The sequence below is a fragment of the Nematostella vectensis genome, chromosome 4 (genome assembly GCF_932526225.1).
Source record: "Nematostella vectensis chromosome 4, jaNemVect1.1, whole genome shotgun sequence".
Taxonomy (NCBI): Eukaryota; Metazoa; Cnidaria; class Anthozoa; order Actiniaria; family Edwardsiidae; genus Nematostella; species Nematostella vectensis.
This window is the reverse complement of record NC_064037.1, coordinates 1,985,524-2,001,502: the sequence shown is the minus strand read 5'-3', so window position 1 is coordinate 2,001,502 and position 15,979 is coordinate 1,985,524. Positions and strand designations below refer to the sequence as shown.

At 43.9% G+C, this 15,979-nt stretch overlaps 2 protein-coding genes across 5 annotated transcripts in view; one reads left to right on the top strand and one right to left on the bottom strand.

Annotated features, from left to right (window-relative positions):
* LOC116616171 (uncharacterized protein ZK643.6) overlaps positions 1–2,277 on the bottom strand; it is a gene marked incomplete in the record, with an annotated part of 5,208 nt that extends 2,931 nt beyond the window's left edge. Inside the window, 4 exon segments of the mRNA XM_048726417.1 lie at positions 1–108; positions 293–469; positions 847–1,017; positions 2,092–2,277. Of these exon segments, the coding sequence (XP_048582374.1) occupies positions 1–108; positions 293–469; positions 847–1,017; positions 2,092–2,164 (529 nt within the window).
* A 3,111-nt stretch (positions 2,278–5,388) lies between these two features.
* LOC5509209 (steroid 17-alpha-hydroxylase/17,20 lyase) lies at positions 5,389–13,639 on the top strand. Of its 4 annotated transcripts, XM_048726412.1 has the most exons (7): positions 6,179–6,510; positions 6,846–6,874; positions 6,953–7,021; positions 8,087–8,331; positions 10,975–11,285; positions 11,363–11,509; positions 11,791–13,639. In XM_048726412.1, the coding sequence occupies exons 5-7, from the start codon at positions 10,994–10,996 to the stop codon at positions 12,855–12,857; spliced, it is 1,506 nt and encodes a 501-aa protein (XP_048582369.1). In that variant the 5' UTR covers positions 6,179–6,510; positions 6,846–6,874; positions 6,953–7,021; positions 8,087–8,331; positions 10,975–10,993; the 3' UTR covers positions 12,858–13,639. The 4 variants fall into 4 exon arrangements, with proteins under 4 accessions (XP_048582371.1, XP_048582372.1, XP_048582370.1 ...); XM_048726414.1 differs by lacking the exons at positions 6,179–6,510; positions 6,846–6,874 and adding an exon at positions 5,389–5,406; XM_048726413.1 differs by lacking the exon at positions 8,087–8,331 and having other exon boundaries at positions 6,178–6,510.
* The last annotated feature ends 2,340 nt before the right edge of the window (positions 13,640–15,979 follow it).

Here is a 15,979-nt window from a genome sequence, read left to right as displayed (position 1 = left end):
GGCAGTTTAGCCTCATCAAGTACCCAGCATACCCTGCGGCCTCGCATTCGCCTTTCTTCATCTTCTTGTGGCAGTAAGCGTCACTACTTACGTCACGTCTGCAATTTCCTGCCGACAAATAAAAGAACAACAGTGATCAAGGCCAAAAAATGTTTTGGCCGTTCTCGAGGGCTTGATTTACATTCTACGACCTGGAGTTGTAGGGGTGACTGCGGAAATGTCTCATAAATTTTCTCTCCTGTAAATAGACGGTCCTGCATAACCTAAACAAGCCTCCGATAGGGTAAATTACCAGTGCATCCGGAACGGAATGGCCCTTGCGCGAGAGAACCGTCAGAACAACAGTAACCACAAGTAGCAGGACAGTTCAGCCTCATCAAGTACCCAGCATACCCTCCGGCCTCGCATTCGCCTTTTCTCATGTTGTCTTGACAGTAAGTGATATTGCCTTTGTCAGGCTCGCATTTTCCTGGTGACAACAAATAGGATATGGTTACTACAGAAAAAGCCCTGTGGCCTGCGTGCATTACCCACCCGAGTGTGCGCAGTATTACTCACCCGTACAACCCTCGAGGTATGGCCCCTTGGCCTGCGTGCATCAACCACCCGAGTGTGCGCAGGATTACTAACCCGTGCAACCCTCGAGGTACGGCCCCTTGACCTGCGTGCATCACCCACCCGAGTTTGCGCAGTATTACTCACCCGCACAGCCCTTGAGGTATGGCCCCTTGGCCTGCGTGCATCACCCACCCGAGTGTGCGCAGTATTACTCACCCGTACAACCCTCGAGGTACGGCCCCTTGGCCTGCGTGCATCACCCACCCGAGTGTGCGCAGTATTACTCACCCGTACAACCCTTGAGGTAAGGCCCCTTTGCCTGTGTGCCACCTTGACAGCACCATCCGCACGATTTTGCGCATTTTGATCTCATGTAATCTTGTAACTTGTTATGACAATAGCCAAGCTCCACGTAGATAGCGCAGCTTGAGAGTTTGTCTTCACACTTTGGCGGGGACGCTGAAAGAAAGAAATACTCAATAAATGATCGAAATGTATCCCCGTTCAAACAAGTTCAGATATATCATCGAAAACAATAAGTCAATTTAGCACAAAAACCCAAAGCATCGGAAACCAACACCCAGAACACAGAAACAATTTTGCAATTTTGTAGCAAGTAGATGCTTTCAATGCCATTACGAGTACGTGTCTTCTCTGTTTCACATCTAGGTTTCCCCACGGCAAGTTGTCTTACAAGCAGCCACGTCCTTGAGTATTGCTGAAAAAGGTATTGTTTTAGATTTATCCACCGTTCACACTATTCACGATTACAGGCAGTGACTTTTTAACTTTGTTTGGAGGTGGGAACTTGTTAAATGCTGTATTTTCCTCCGTAAAATCCCCCACCCCGACCCTCCCTCTTCACACTCGTTTTATGCTGGTTATGAATCGAAAATACAATTGGCAGTTTTTACCAGACAGGAAAACTAAGAATGAAGGATTAATAAGGTTTATTCACATGTAGTAGCTATTTTTGCCAAAGTTTTTACACGAAAAAGACCAATTAGTGCTTCTGTCTCAGAAGGCGACGAAGGGCACAGAGGATACTAATCCTTCTAAATTGCCCCGTGTCAATTTAAGGCTTTTATTTCGTGGATAATCAGTTTTGAAGGAAACTCCATAAGGAGGGCACTCCACTGAGATAAAGTATTAAGCCATTAAAGCTTGAGAGAGTAGTATTGAATAGCGCGACAAATAAAATCATAAAAGTGTTGCTTATTTTCAACACAGGTTAAATAGGGGTGGTAAAGGGAAATGATTTATATACTTTAAAAATGGATCCCGTCAACAAGTATTTAATTTCCGGCGCAAAGAAAGAAGTGGTCACCATGAAAAAACAAACTTTTTACCCTATTTTTGCATACAAACAAATTTATATACTTTGCCTTTCGGACAAGTAAAACACGTCCCACTATACGTTAATGACTAAAGTCTGAATTTGAAACTACTATTTCTGAGGGAACTTTATTTTTATTTTATTTATACAATATTTCGCATTATTATTTTCGACGGATAGTTGTAATAGGCACTTACTTTGACTGCTGCTTGCAAATACGCTCTGGCATGATGTAACGCCTACGAGAAGGAGAAGTCCGTGAGCTAACATTTTGCAAAACCTGTACGGGAATACCGTGAGGTCTACACAACACCGTGAAGTCTACGCCAAAACCAACTGCGCCAATAATATCACCATTCTTTACTTTTAAACGGTCATAGATATCCATTTACCAATTAAGCTAAAATCAGTAAAGCAAACAAGTACTTTTAATTGTCGATTAAATAGGGCGGGACTTCCGTTGTCACTCAGCTAGATGAATTAGCATCTATACACGCTCCACTACTTGAGTCAACTAAAGCGACTGATTTGATTCATTTGCCATCAAATCGTTGTCGTGCGAAGATGTTGCTATGAAAACTAGCAGATCTATTACACTCTTATGGAAAATTAATTAGCTCGACCGACATTTATCGTCTAGAACACAGCAAAAGAGAAATCGAGAGTACTATTTACCACTATATTGCAGGATATTCAGAAATTGGAAAGATTTTCTGGCGCGCAAGAGGGGTTCACTTTTCAAATCTACCCTCCACTTTTATTTGATTTAAAACGTTTAAAAAACACTACAGAAAAACACTACTCAAAACCTTCTAAAAGTGTTAGATTTTTATTTATTTTAAAATATTGTTATTTTTATAGATAGTGTTTGCTTCTTATTTAATTCGTGCTCATTGGAAATCAGCTTACCAGTAATATTGGCGCAATAATGTATGATGTAGAAAAAAACACATAAAAAAAAGATAATATTAGAAGTTTCTAATAAAAAGTGAATGCTCGGACGACGGGACGAACATGTTTCAGTACAGGGGTTCTCGAAAAAGACCGCTGACAAGCATAAAATCAAAATACAAATCAGCCGACTGGGAAGCCTGTGGTGTGGACACGAAAAATCAGGTTTTCGCATATGCGATACAAAGATTAAACTTATAAGATTAAGCACGATATAAAGGACACAAGTAAAATGAGTTCTACCATATCTTTGATGAGTGTATTGAAAAAAAAAGGAATATTATTATTCGCTAGAAGTTGCCCCCCTTCCTACTGACTGTATTTCACAAGCACTGATTGAATTATGCCTTGCAATACATCTCTACTGTTGTAAGATGAAAGGTCAACTTTTTTTAACTGATTGTTAACTACTCAAAGATGGGCACAGTGTAGGACCACTGTGTATTATGATTATCTTTCTTACTTATTACTTATAAATTGTGAGCCACCTGCCTGTAACTCTTATGTTGTTGGGTGCGAAAATGTGGGGAGGGAAATTCAGAGCTACCGGTGCATGCTTGCCAGACGGACAAGGAAACTCATGTCATCATAAGGATCTAAGATTTGAAAGATCTATTTGGACGGACGATTGATTCCTACCAGAACCAGTAATTGATAGAGTACCAACATGTAATATAGATACTGATAAAACAGGGGGGGGGAGCAATTTAATTTTCAAAGACATCTCAAGAGTTTTCAGCTGAAGATGTCAGAAGTGCAAATGTGCAAGAGTAAATATGTCTGTGTTAAACTTATCTCACGAAGTCTCATGAACGATCGTCAAATGCTATCCTTTTTCCATATGACCTATGACTGCCCCCCTCCCCCCTCCTCATACATACACACACCACCCCTCAGTCAATCCTGGATACGTGCCTGGTATTTAATGTGTTGCAAGTGAAATGCTCTATTTATTCAAGGGCCTCATATCTAGCTAAAGGGTACCATGATTAAGCGTGACATAACCAAGGATTCAAGGATGCCATAATAAATCTAAGGCTGCCCGCCTTACCAAGTTTGAGCGAAACACAATTTATTAATTCTAACGAGTGCACACCAGTTAGATGTTTCGTAGTTATTTTTTCATGTTCTATTTCAATCTTCCATGCGCCACTAATCTTACGGTATGGCTATCCTACAAGCCTACGCTGTGGAATGCTCGCAATGCGCTCGTACCCGCTCACTGTTGCACGTAGCATCCAAGTGTTGCCGAGAGATGGCTTAGACTAATAAATCGCTCCAAGAGAGATAAGGACATAGCTTAGTTAAAATAGAAACCTAAAAACTTAGTTCGAAGTAGCGTTTATAAAGAACTCTTGGTAGGCGTTGTCAGTGTCAAGAATGTAAGGGCTGTTCATAGAACAATACGTGGACAATATGAAGGGACCCAATGGACCTTAGCACCAGTGATAGTGATTGAGGCATCTGCAAGACTGATTTGAACGAAGTCGTTTATTACCGTCAAGCTCGCTTTTTAAGTTTAATTGCTATTACCCAAGATTTTTTTTAGAAGTGTGTTATCACTTGAGACGCTACATTGCCAATGAAATGACCTCACGTTCGAATCAAAGCAGCAGTTATGAGGAGAGATAACTTCACGTACGGATGCATGCATATCTTAAGTCTTTAGCCCGCGTATTATCAATCTTAGCTTTTAGAAAGCACTCAATTAATACTTGCAATACTTATCCTTAAATGGATTTTTTTTTTTACTTTATTCTGGCTTTGCACTTCCCAAGCGTCTGAGAAAACCAGGTATGCAATCAGTTTTCGAAATCTTGAAAGGAATAATATAGAGGTGAAAACGAACATGCAATTTCATTTTTAAAAGTAAATTTTATCGTTATAGGTGCACTTCTCGCTGAAAGTAAGACATTTGCTTCCAACGGAAACACAAAAGAGTAACGGTCATTGTGGCTGACTTTGGTGTAACGGGTTCCCTGTGGTTGTAGACAGCGATAAATTATACTTGTATTTCGGTGTTCAAAACCATATTGTCTTTCGTGTATTATCCGTGATGCATCGCGGGTTGCGACACGTACGAGGGCCCCAGAATGGTCTTTGGCGAGCACTTGCGAGCACCCCGTTTTCTAAGCGAGACCGAGCATTTTTTAGTTGTTGAATAAATCGAGCAGCGAGCACATCAAAATATACAATGCGAGCACGGCGGAAATAATTGCGCGAGTATTAGCCGAAAACTGCGAGCACTTTTCGGGGGACCATTCGGGGGCCCTCATCCTCGGAATACAATGTTATTTGGAGTAGTTGACCCAATATGAATCACATGCATATAGAGGCATAAGACACAAATACACACATAGAGCATTAAACATAGAGCATTAGTCTGTTCTAACTTGAACTTCGGAGCCGATTATTTTTTAAATAATAGTGTTCCGCATTGTTGTCACAGCGGGAAGAGCGGCGCGGAGCCTGGGTCTAGTGGCAGATATACTCCTATCTTTGGCACAAGAGAAGGCATGCGTGAAATGTAACTTGAAATCGGAATACAAATGGGAAGATTGGTAAGACTTTATTCCGTATACGCGGTTCGTCTTCTGTATATAACTGGTGAACCTGTCTTGGTGGCCCCTTAAAGTTGCCGCATCATACGATGGACGCCTACGCGCCTTAAAATAGATGCAGCAAGTGGACCATGACACCCGTATTATGATCTCGGCATAAGTTTGGCTTCCTGCTTGATATTTGCTTATTGCTTTACGTGAATTGAGATGCGCTCTTATATCGAGAGCCCTAAATAAGGGAGGATTGGGAATTTTGAAGATTATTTGAAAAAAATGAGAAAATTGTTTATTGCTACCGTAAGAAACTTTTTTCAAGACCGTTTCTTTTCATACATGAAGATAGTTTCTGTTGTTATTTGTTTCTGGATCTATATACACGTGTCTGTACCGTTTCTGGGTCTATATACACGTGTCTGTACCGTTTGCTGCACGTGTGGCACTAATCATCCGTTCAGATTTTTGCCGAGTCATTAGCGACGCGCTTGGAATACCAAAACATCCTAACTTAAAAATATCTAGGTATTTTAATAAGATGTTGAGACCCTGAAGGGCATAACATAATGGAATGCCCTAACTCAGCACGGTAGCCGTTGATTATCGCCTTTTCAAGCGTGGTGCACTTAAATCTAAGTCTAACATCCTGCTCGATATTAGGAGTAGCATACCGCCACTCAGTTACTATCCATATCCTTGCTCTACACGGTCGACGAACTTTGGCGTTAATTCTCAGTACTCTTACGTATTACAAAATAAATAAGAAACTACCCCTACGATAATTTGACAGTCTGCTAATACACGACACATAAGTAAGCCCTATATCATCTTGAAAGCCCGGTATTTTTAGAATGGATTGAGACCATCCCTCACGTTCCGGAGTCGCCCCCTTAAGATACCCACGTACTCCACTACAGCAGGTCAGCCCCCCATTCTCGCCCTCCATGAGTCGCCCAAGCCCGCTCAGCTATGACAATATCTATTGGGTTAAGTCACGTTTGAGCCGACGAGGACCGGTATTTAAGGGTCGCGCCAACGGTCTTGTGAGTTATACCGGGTCATCCAGCACGCTAGTAGCACACAATCCACTGGACAACGGTGTATGTGTAGGTGAGTCGGAGATACAATGCTCAAATTATTATTGGAAATGCTGACTTTATTGCGTCAAGATGTGTGCCGAGTATTTTGTATTTTTTTGTTGCTGTAGTTGTTTTCATATAGTTGTTTTTAATTTCTATCACGTTATTACTATAGGTCGATATATACATACAGTACCTTTCACACCTGTTTCTGCCTCCTTTTAGATGTAAGGTGGTGTTGTAGACTTGTACATAAAGCAACATTTACCCTGCTTATATCCATACACTTACAACCAGCACATTCACTCTTTTCAATTTTTGAGAACGTAATGGACAATTTTTCTAACCTGTTTATTCCTTTTTCAGATCCTCGAATTTGGACACCGAGTCAGAAGGTCATCACTTCCCCTTTAGCTTCGCGATCTCATTCTTTGATAGACACTTAACCTTATTTACTTTTTTTCCTCTTTCAGATACTCGTAGGACATCGTTGGCCGCGTAAAAATCAACTTCTTTTTTTAACATCTTTGTAACAAAACAAGGTAATTACAGTCTAAGACCTTTGATCGTTTTCTTTGATGAGCAGTCAGCAATGGTATGCAATGGCATTTGTTGTTCGTTGCCCTTTAAAATAGATGATTCCGACGTTTTGTACCTTACTTCTTCTTCTCTATGAATTTACGAAAATGAGCGGGAATCCCTAATGTTAATATAATCCACAGCTTCACTATCACTTTATTGTTATACAACTTCTATGCTCGGCATTGGTATAGCCACTATCGAATATTAGTTGATTCCAGGGAAGCTTATAATCGCTTTCTGATTTTGCGGTGAACTCGACTTTCTCGCCGCCTTCCGGTAAACACGTGGCAACTATAGGGCACATACCTGTGAATGGGGTTATTTCGGTTTTCCGAAACGGGATCAATCGGGAAGAAGCGATTGAGATGAAACTGTTTCGGATCGCCCGGTGTCCATCACATCAATCTGTTTAATGAAATGCGCCGCGTTAGATTATTATTATTTCTTTGTTGTTGACTAGCTCACGCAAGGTGTATTGACTTCGGATTAAATTAGGTTGGAGTGTTTGGTTGCTTACTATTTGCGGTTGAACTGCTACAATGGCCATGTTAAAACAGCGCAATTTACAACACAGACGAAAATAAAGTTATTTACATATTGATGAGCTATTTTATTTGTTACCGTGTAAGATACCGCACATTTTATAAGATCATTCAAGCAATTGCATCAATAACAACTTGCCTGGTTATATATAGATGAATTGTGGCGGCGCACTCAACTGACTTGGTTATATCGCCACAGGCAAATAGTTATCTAACATTGTCAGGTTGAGCGATATGTTCCAATGGCCAAGCCGTGTCTAAACATATTCCAGGCCATGTTTAATAGTTGTGTATGATTTAATTCGATTCATCGCCCCAAACGAGAAACTTTCGTGTAATAACTATCACTAGTGTCATCAACAAACAACTAATCGATCAATTCTTAAACTAGTTTTTAATTTGATTTTCGTTGAAAGAAAAAAATAAACCTTATAAAAGGCCGAAAAAGATGTTCCTTTATTGAGTGCAATTATCATTTTTCAGGCTACAATGGACAGCGTCACAGCGCGTCACATGTCGTCAAGTGGCGAAAACACAAACCTCGCTTTGATGCTCACAAATTGCATAGCACCCGGTATATAACAGATTTCTAGCGTGCTTGTGCATCTAGTGTGCTCTGAAGTGTGCCAGTCTTCGGCTCACGCTACTGTGGCTCGATAGTAGCCTGTATTGCCGCAACGAAACCTCAACTTGCAATTGCTTTTACGCAAATTTTAGAAAAGAAAGAAGTAAGTAACATTAATGATTTTTGAATGAATATTACAATTTCTAATTGAGTATTTATGGTGTATAATGTTTTATTTCAAAGAGGGATGTTCTTCAATCGTTTGAGAGTTCCATTCACTACATTTAAAAAATATTCCCCGATATCCATCTATTAAATGTTTTTCCTTGATATAAGCAGGCCTTTTTGATCAAATAGACCAAACCAGGATCTAGTGGCCATTGATCCTGTCGGAACTTTTAGACAAACGTTAGTCAAGGTGTACTATCATTTTTTTAGGTTTTAAATAGTTTTCATTCTCCGTACGCAAAATAAATATTTTCTGTATGATTATTCACCGCATTCCAATAGTCTCGAGTGACAACTAGGTGGGCTTTGTCATGTGTGACCTCTCTTTCTAAGGGTTTATTCTTGTAAAAGAATGTCTAAGGTTAATACGCAAGGTCGTAGAAAAATAGGCACTCACAGATAAGTATAGCCAGTTTCTTTGAACTCGGGACCTGTAGCTCAGACAAACTGTCGAGAAACAAACATCCACTCAAAAATAACTTGTACCTAGAGCCAAAAATACATGGATGGCTTGGCCTTTCGCTACCATGAGTCTAATCTTGCGTCTAGGCGACTAACATATCTAATAAACTCTTTGATATGTGTCGAGTACAGCTCTTTTAAGATGACAAAACATCTTGTTTGACATGCTTCATACTCTTAAAGGAACATTGTTGGCAGTTGTCCAATGTTTGATCATAGCAAGGCTACATTCGCACTGCACAATGACACCCGTGTTATATCTTTTCACCATGCCCGTAGCCCCCCCCCCCCCCCCCCAACCCCCCCTTGTGTGATGTTAGCTAACTGCACCGGATATACTTTATAATCTTGTTGACAATCTTTGCGCGATTGGTTCTAAAGTATTTGCTTTGATACGCCATTTGTTGGTTTATAAAGAAAACGCAAACACGCAACAACGTTGATAGTTTCCCTTGACCTTGCTTTAGATCTAGCGTAACAATTTTGATATTTCCTGATTAACCTGCCGTGCAGAGTTTTGAGCAAAAGCGAAAGGTGGCGGCCCCATTATGGCATGACTTTGTTACAAAACTTTTCCAATTTTGTCCAAGTCATTTCGAAAGGGTAGATATGTCTTAGAATATTTGGTACACATAGTGAACTAGTCAAAGAAGCCTTGATGCGCTTGGAATACTAAAAAAAGATCAGAAAGGTCATGTTTAACTTCAGTTCCCCCAGTCAAAGCAAAAAGCAATTAATATCAGCTTATTAGCCAAATTAACATTAACTTGTGGAACCCAAGCTACAGACAGACTGTCGAATATTCTAACATTTTCAGTTGTGTAACTAGGAGAGGGTGTAGACTCATCCTCGGGGACCCAGGGCGTCGCGGAGATCTGGCACACAGGGAGTCTTTAACTCCTCTTTCTTTTTCGCGCGCTTCCTGTGTGCCCGATCTCCGCGACGCCCTGGGTCCCCGAGGATGGCGTAGACTGAAAAATACGATGTTTTTATGTTGAAGCATGGTGGAATCTAAGACTTTTCTTGAAGCATGATGGAATCTATTAATCCTGTTTCACGACTTTTGTGACAAGTGGTTTCAAAGGTTATGGATAAGAGTTAATTTAAATCCATCCTATCGTAAAAAACTGCTCAATAATTTATAAAGTAAAAAAACAATGCATGGAAACTTGCATTTTTTTAAATGTCAAATATTCAAATCAAAAATAAATAACAACTCGGTGTCATTCCAGTCCAGTCGGTCAACACGACTTTTGTGATTGGTTATGTGAACTTCGAAAATGATAACGATGTTTGCGCGTTTTCTTACATGTGATACTCCTTCTGGGCGGTTTTTTATGTGACACCTTTTTTTATGTTAATTTTTTCTTACTCGCACAAAAGTTGAATGCGCGCTCTTTTTTCCACAACAAATTTCACCAGGTCGCACATGGCGCGTGCGACTTAAATTTGCTGTTGTTGGTATTGTTTTTCTAGATATTTTGCAACCTGCATGTGACAGAGCCATAAGGAACGTGCGTTGTTCTCTCATAGATCGTGCGTTGTTCTCTCATAGATCGTGCGTTGTTCTCCATAGATCGTGCGTTGTTCTCCATAGATCGTGCGTTGTTTTCCATAGATCGTGCGTTGTTCTCTCATAGATCGTTTGTTTTTCTCCATAGATCGTGCGTTGTTCTCCATAGATCGTGCGTTGTTCTCCATAGATCGTGCGTTGTTCTCTCATAGATCGTGCGTTGTACTCTCATAGATCGTGCGTTGTTCTCTCATAGATCGTGCGTTGTTCTCTCATAGATCGTGCGTTGTTCTCTCATAGATCGTGCGTTGTTCTCTCATAGATCGTGCGTTGTTCTCCATAGATCGTGCGTTGTTCTCTCATAGATCGTGCGTTCTCTCATAGATCGTGCGTTGTTCTCTCATAGATCGTGCGTTGTTCTCTCATAGATCGTGCGTTGTTCTCTCATAGATCGTGCGTTGTTCTCTCATAGATCGTGCGTTGTTCTCTCATAGATCGTGCGTTGTTCTCCATAGATCGTGCGTTGTTCTCTCATAGATCGTGCGTTGTTCTCTCATAGATCGTGCGTTGTTCTCTCATATATCGTGCGTTGTTCTCTCATAGATCGTGCGCAGAGTTCATCATGATCGCTGAAGCTGCTCTTGTTTTCATCGCTGTTGTCGTCCTCGCAAACCTTGTGAGCCTCATAAAGAGAAAACTCTCAAGCCTCCATCTGCCACCAGGCCCCCAACCCTACCCCCTGGTGGGGAATTTGCCCCATCTCGTCGGCCCCTTGATGCCTCTGGCTATGACTGAGCTCGCAAAGAAGTATGGGAAGATTTACTCCCTGACGTTGCCTGGGCAACAGTGTGTGGTTCTCAACTCCTCAGAGCTGGCACGTGAAGCGCTGTTGACGCGTAAAGATGAGTTCTCCGGTAATTATCATCGCCATCATCTTCATCATCATTATTATTGTTATTATCATTTAAATTATTTTCCTATTATCCCTCAGGTCGGCCTTCTACTTTTGTTGGTGACTTTATCACGCGCAGCTCCGCTGACATCATCTGCGCAGACCACACTCAAACAATGGTGCGACTGCGCAAGATCGCCCACAAAGCTCTTCAGATGTACGGGCGCGGGATGCAAAGGCTTGAAGGTGCGACTTAGCGGCGACACGAATGAAATATTGATGGATTACTTGAACATATTTCAACATAGCACTCTCAACGAATTTGAGACGCTCCAAGCTCCACTTTTTTAGTGACCCGGCATCACTCGTTAGTAAATCAGTAAAGCCCCCTCCCCCTCCCCCTCCCCCTCCCCCTCCCCCTCCCCCTCCCCCTCCCCCTCCCCCTCCCCCTCCTCCTCTCCCTCCCCGCTCCTTTTGATAGTCGTTGCACTTATTCTTCACACCTCCCCTTTAACTGACTGTTATAGGTCGCATTTGCCAAGAAGCGGACCACTTGGCACACAGATTCGCGGCGCATAACGGCGCTCCAATAGACCCTAAGGATGACGTAGCGGTGACGGTCCTAAATGTGATATGTTCTCTCGTCTACGGCCAGCGGTACGAAGTGGACGACTTAGAGTTCAAGCGCATAGTGGAGTATAACGACTTATTTGCCGAGATCTTTGGTAGCTATAACATGCTGGATATGTTTCCGTGGTTGATTCACGTGCCATACTCCAAGTCTCGTCTTATCAAATACGCGTGTAAAATTCGCGACGACATTCTCACACGCAAGTACCTGGAGCACAAGGAAAAGTTCGAGATCGAGAATGCGAATAATAACTTTGAGGTTAACGACCTGACAGATGCACTGCTGCAAGCGTTCGCGGACGAGAAGCGAGAGCTCCGCAAAGCGGAGGCGCTCACTGAGGATAACATCATGATGACGATGAATGATGTCTTCAACGCGGGCTTTGAGACAACCACCACTGCTATTCTCTGGCTCATCGCCTACCTGTCCAAACACCCGGACGTCCAGGATAAAATTCACGCGGAGCTGGACGAAGTTATCGGGGGGAGTAGGATGCCGCAACTGAAGGACCGCCACAACATGCCTTATATCGAGGCCACAATCGCGGAGATTCTACGTATCAGAAGCATAGTCCCCCTCGCCCTCCCCCACAAGGCGACCTGTGACACCACCCTCTCGGGCTACGACGTCCCTAAGGGCACCACCGTCATCGTTAATCTGTGGGCTATCCACCATGACCCCGAGGAGTGGCTCAACCCTGAGGAGTTTGACCCGTCCAGGTTTCTTGATGCGGATGGCAGTTACAGGGCAGCTGGAGAGAAGAGCTTTTTGCCGTTTAGCGCGGGTAGGAGAAACTGCCTGGGAGAGGCGTTGGCGAAGATGGAACTGTTCCTGGTTTGCTCGAGGATTTTACATCAGTTCAGGTTTTCGCACCTTGAGGGGGAGGCCCCGACATTAGAGAGCCACGCTGGCGTAGTTCTACACCCGAAAAGCTTTAGAGTGGTAATAACGGAAAGAGCTTGAAGCAGCTCTACAAAAAAAAAACATAGCAACGATGACAACGACGGCAAGGAAAACGTGGCTCGCTCAATTCTTAAGCTTGATAAGCTTGATAAGACGTTGACAATAAAGTACCTTCATGCTGAACGCTCAATTCTAAGCTAGTTTCGATAAGCTTGATAAGGCGTTGCCGCCGTCGTCATTGCAAGTTCCCTGTCAATGCAACATGGACGCGAAAGAATTTAAAGGAAGAGCAACAGACCGTGAAAAGTAACTACAGTATAGAAGCATGACAGGATTAAAAGAATCGAAAAGGTTATAGGGTCGTAGCACGAAAGTTTTGAAAGTAATATCAGTTCGACACTCAGTATAAAAATGCGGACGTTAAAAACTGTCGCACTTGGCTTCTTCGCGCGCTAGGAGTCGCCATGCTCTTAAATGATAACACCGTACAATACTAAAACGTTGCAAGCATTGAAAGAACTTCATTTGTGCGAAATGACTGTGCGCGCGGAAAACTGACAGAAAAAGCAAATCTCCCGTTTTTGTACTAATTTCGACTCCACGAGATTTTGACGCCATTTACTTAGACGCGCCTCCTCTAGTCGGATGTAGCAGAGATAGGCTAAAGATAGATTACGATATAAAAAAAGGAAAAGATCCGACCTTATTAAACATGAATGAATCCATGATAAATGTAAAATGATTTTAATTAGTCTTATGAATTATCACGTAGCGGACAGCCTCTATATTCACGGCGCTTGTGGTAAATATAAAGATTTTAGTAAACACACATTTCTTGGTGATCTTTCGAGGTGTATTTGGGTTATGAATGGAATCTTCAGGGGGGAAGAACTCAATATATCATCCCAACAGTGGAGGGGTAAAGGATGCAAGATTCTCCCAAGGGGGAGGGGGGGTGCTTACCAGTTTGCAGGAGCACTTGCTGCACTCGGCATATCCGCAAAGGATAAGGACTGAGTACCAGGACCCCGGGGGGGACTCTCCAGAAAGGTAGACGGGGGTGCTCGACCTATCATTTAGGGTATAAAATCCTTACCAACTGCTATCTCTTAGGGTTTTTTTTTTTTTAAGATTTTTCCGATGCTGCTATCTTTTGGGTTGTCTCGCGCTAAGTGGTGGCCCAATCGCTTAAAATGTATTTTACAATAAACCACAAGTCAATTGATCCGTTAATACTTTCGACTTTATTGTCAGTAACATAACAATATAGGATCCGTCAGCAAATTAAAACTTTAAAAATTCCTTCGACCACACCCAATGTGCTATCTCTTGGATAAGAATTTTTGTTGACCACGCCCTTAGTGCTATCCCCTATGGTTAAAATTGAGTGTGGTCGATCTCCACAACGACCTAGTGTCCGACTACATCATCAACAACGAGCTCCGCACATTGTGCGGAAGCCTGTCTCTACGCTGCGGTCGTTTGATGGCATTAGCCGTCGGGGCGTTACACGTAGCACGCCATGTGAACACCGCCGGAACGGCAAGCGCTGACACGCGGTGCCAACACGAGGTAGCAGTCGCGGACCCACCAGTGGTTTGCCCCCCGAAGGGTACGCAGACTGGCGAGTCTGCCATCCCAGAGTAGACGTTCATTTGAAAGCTTGCCACTTCTTCAGCAACCAAGTAGTTGCGTCACAAATGGAGGGACCTCAAGGAAGTACTAGTGCTCAGCCTGCCGGTACGGCAAACGGGTCAGCGGAAGCTGCTGATGAGTATCATCAAAAAACTGCTCACGAACCCACAAGTACGCCTTCGACGTTGGTGGAGAGAATCACGAGCCCCGAGCCACCCGCGAGGGCCTACCGACCTCAGAAAGACCGCCTCGGCACTACCCGAGCAGACGGCAACAATAGATCGAGCGCGCAGGTGGGTAAGCTCGCAGCCCGTCGGGGGCTACACACAGACGCCCCCTCCTCCGACTTCCTACGCCCACTTATCGGAGCAGATACCAAACCGTATTCACCAGTCGGACCTGCTATTCTTACCAACCGACCGCGGGTACAAGTATGCCCTGACTGTCGTTGACGTTGCTTCACGATATAAAGCCGCCCGCCCACTGAGGACTAAGAGCGCGGCCGTCGTCTCCCGCGAACTCGCTGACATCTATGCAGAGGGACCTCTCACATGGCCTAAAGTCCTCATGGTTGATGACGGCACGGAGTTCAAGGGTGCTACCACAAAGCTCCTAACAGACCACGGGGTGGAGGTCCGACGGGCTGAGCCAGGGCACCACAGGAGCCAAGCTTTCGCCGAGTCTTTCCATCGCTGGCTGGCACAGCGCCTATTTTGTGCGCAGTACTCGAAGGAGCTTGCATCCGGCAAGACAAACCGCGAGTGGGTTTCTGCTTTGCCAATCGTCATCTTGGACATAAACGCAACGAAGACTCTGGCTTTGCGCCTAAAGACGCCTTAAAGCTGAGGCGCGTGCCTCTCAAAGCCGAAAATTCCCCCTTAGAGGTCCCCTTAGAGGTCGGAACGGAGGTGTACATCGCCGTAAACGAGGAAGACCTCCAGTACAAGTGCCGACGGCGAGCGACGGACCCGTGGTGGACAAGCAAGGCATACCCAATACTAAAGAGGGTCATGGAGCCCGGACACCCAGTGTTGTATTACACGGCGTACTCTAAGCACGGCTTCACGCGTTTGCAGTTGCGTAGCGCCACGCTAGCGTGATCAGCGCTTGTGCCTTCTATTGCAGCTAAAGCACGTGAGTCTGACATTCCACTTGTAGTGACCCTGACTGTCGTCCAGCCGGTCGATACTGAAGCATTGGGGATGGCTCTTGGTGTACACCTGAAGCAGAAGCTGAGCGCCACAGACCGTGCACTTCTTTTCCGCTTCAGCAATCATGCCGAGTACGTGGTCTACCGTCAGAACGTGGTGCGATCCCGTGTACTTTGTGCGACCCTTTTGCCTGTCGACTATAGCGTATCGCTTGATTCGCGCTATAATGAGCTCTTCACTGGGCGTAGCCTGCAGTCCTGTGGGAACCAAGGCACCGGGGGTGTTATCGGGGGGGATCACGCGGACTATCTGGTCGGCGTGCCGCACGCGGGAGGTGCCGGTGTATACAGCATTCGTGATCAAGCCCTCTAAGCTGTGGTCTATGATAAACAGACG

Coding starts and splice junctions, on each gene's coding strand:
- LOC5509209 (XM_048726415.1), top strand. CDS start 10,994: ATGATCGCTGAAGCTGCTCTTGTTTTCATCGCTGTTGTCGTCCTCGCA. Junction 11,286..11,362: donor GCGTAAAGATGAGTTCTCCG/GTAATTATCATC, acceptor ATTATCCCTCAG/GTCGGCCTTCTACTTTTGTT. Junction 11,510..11,790: donor CGGGATGCAAAGGCTTGAAG/GTGCGACTTAGC, acceptor TGACTGTTATAG/GTCGCATTTGCCAAGAAGCG.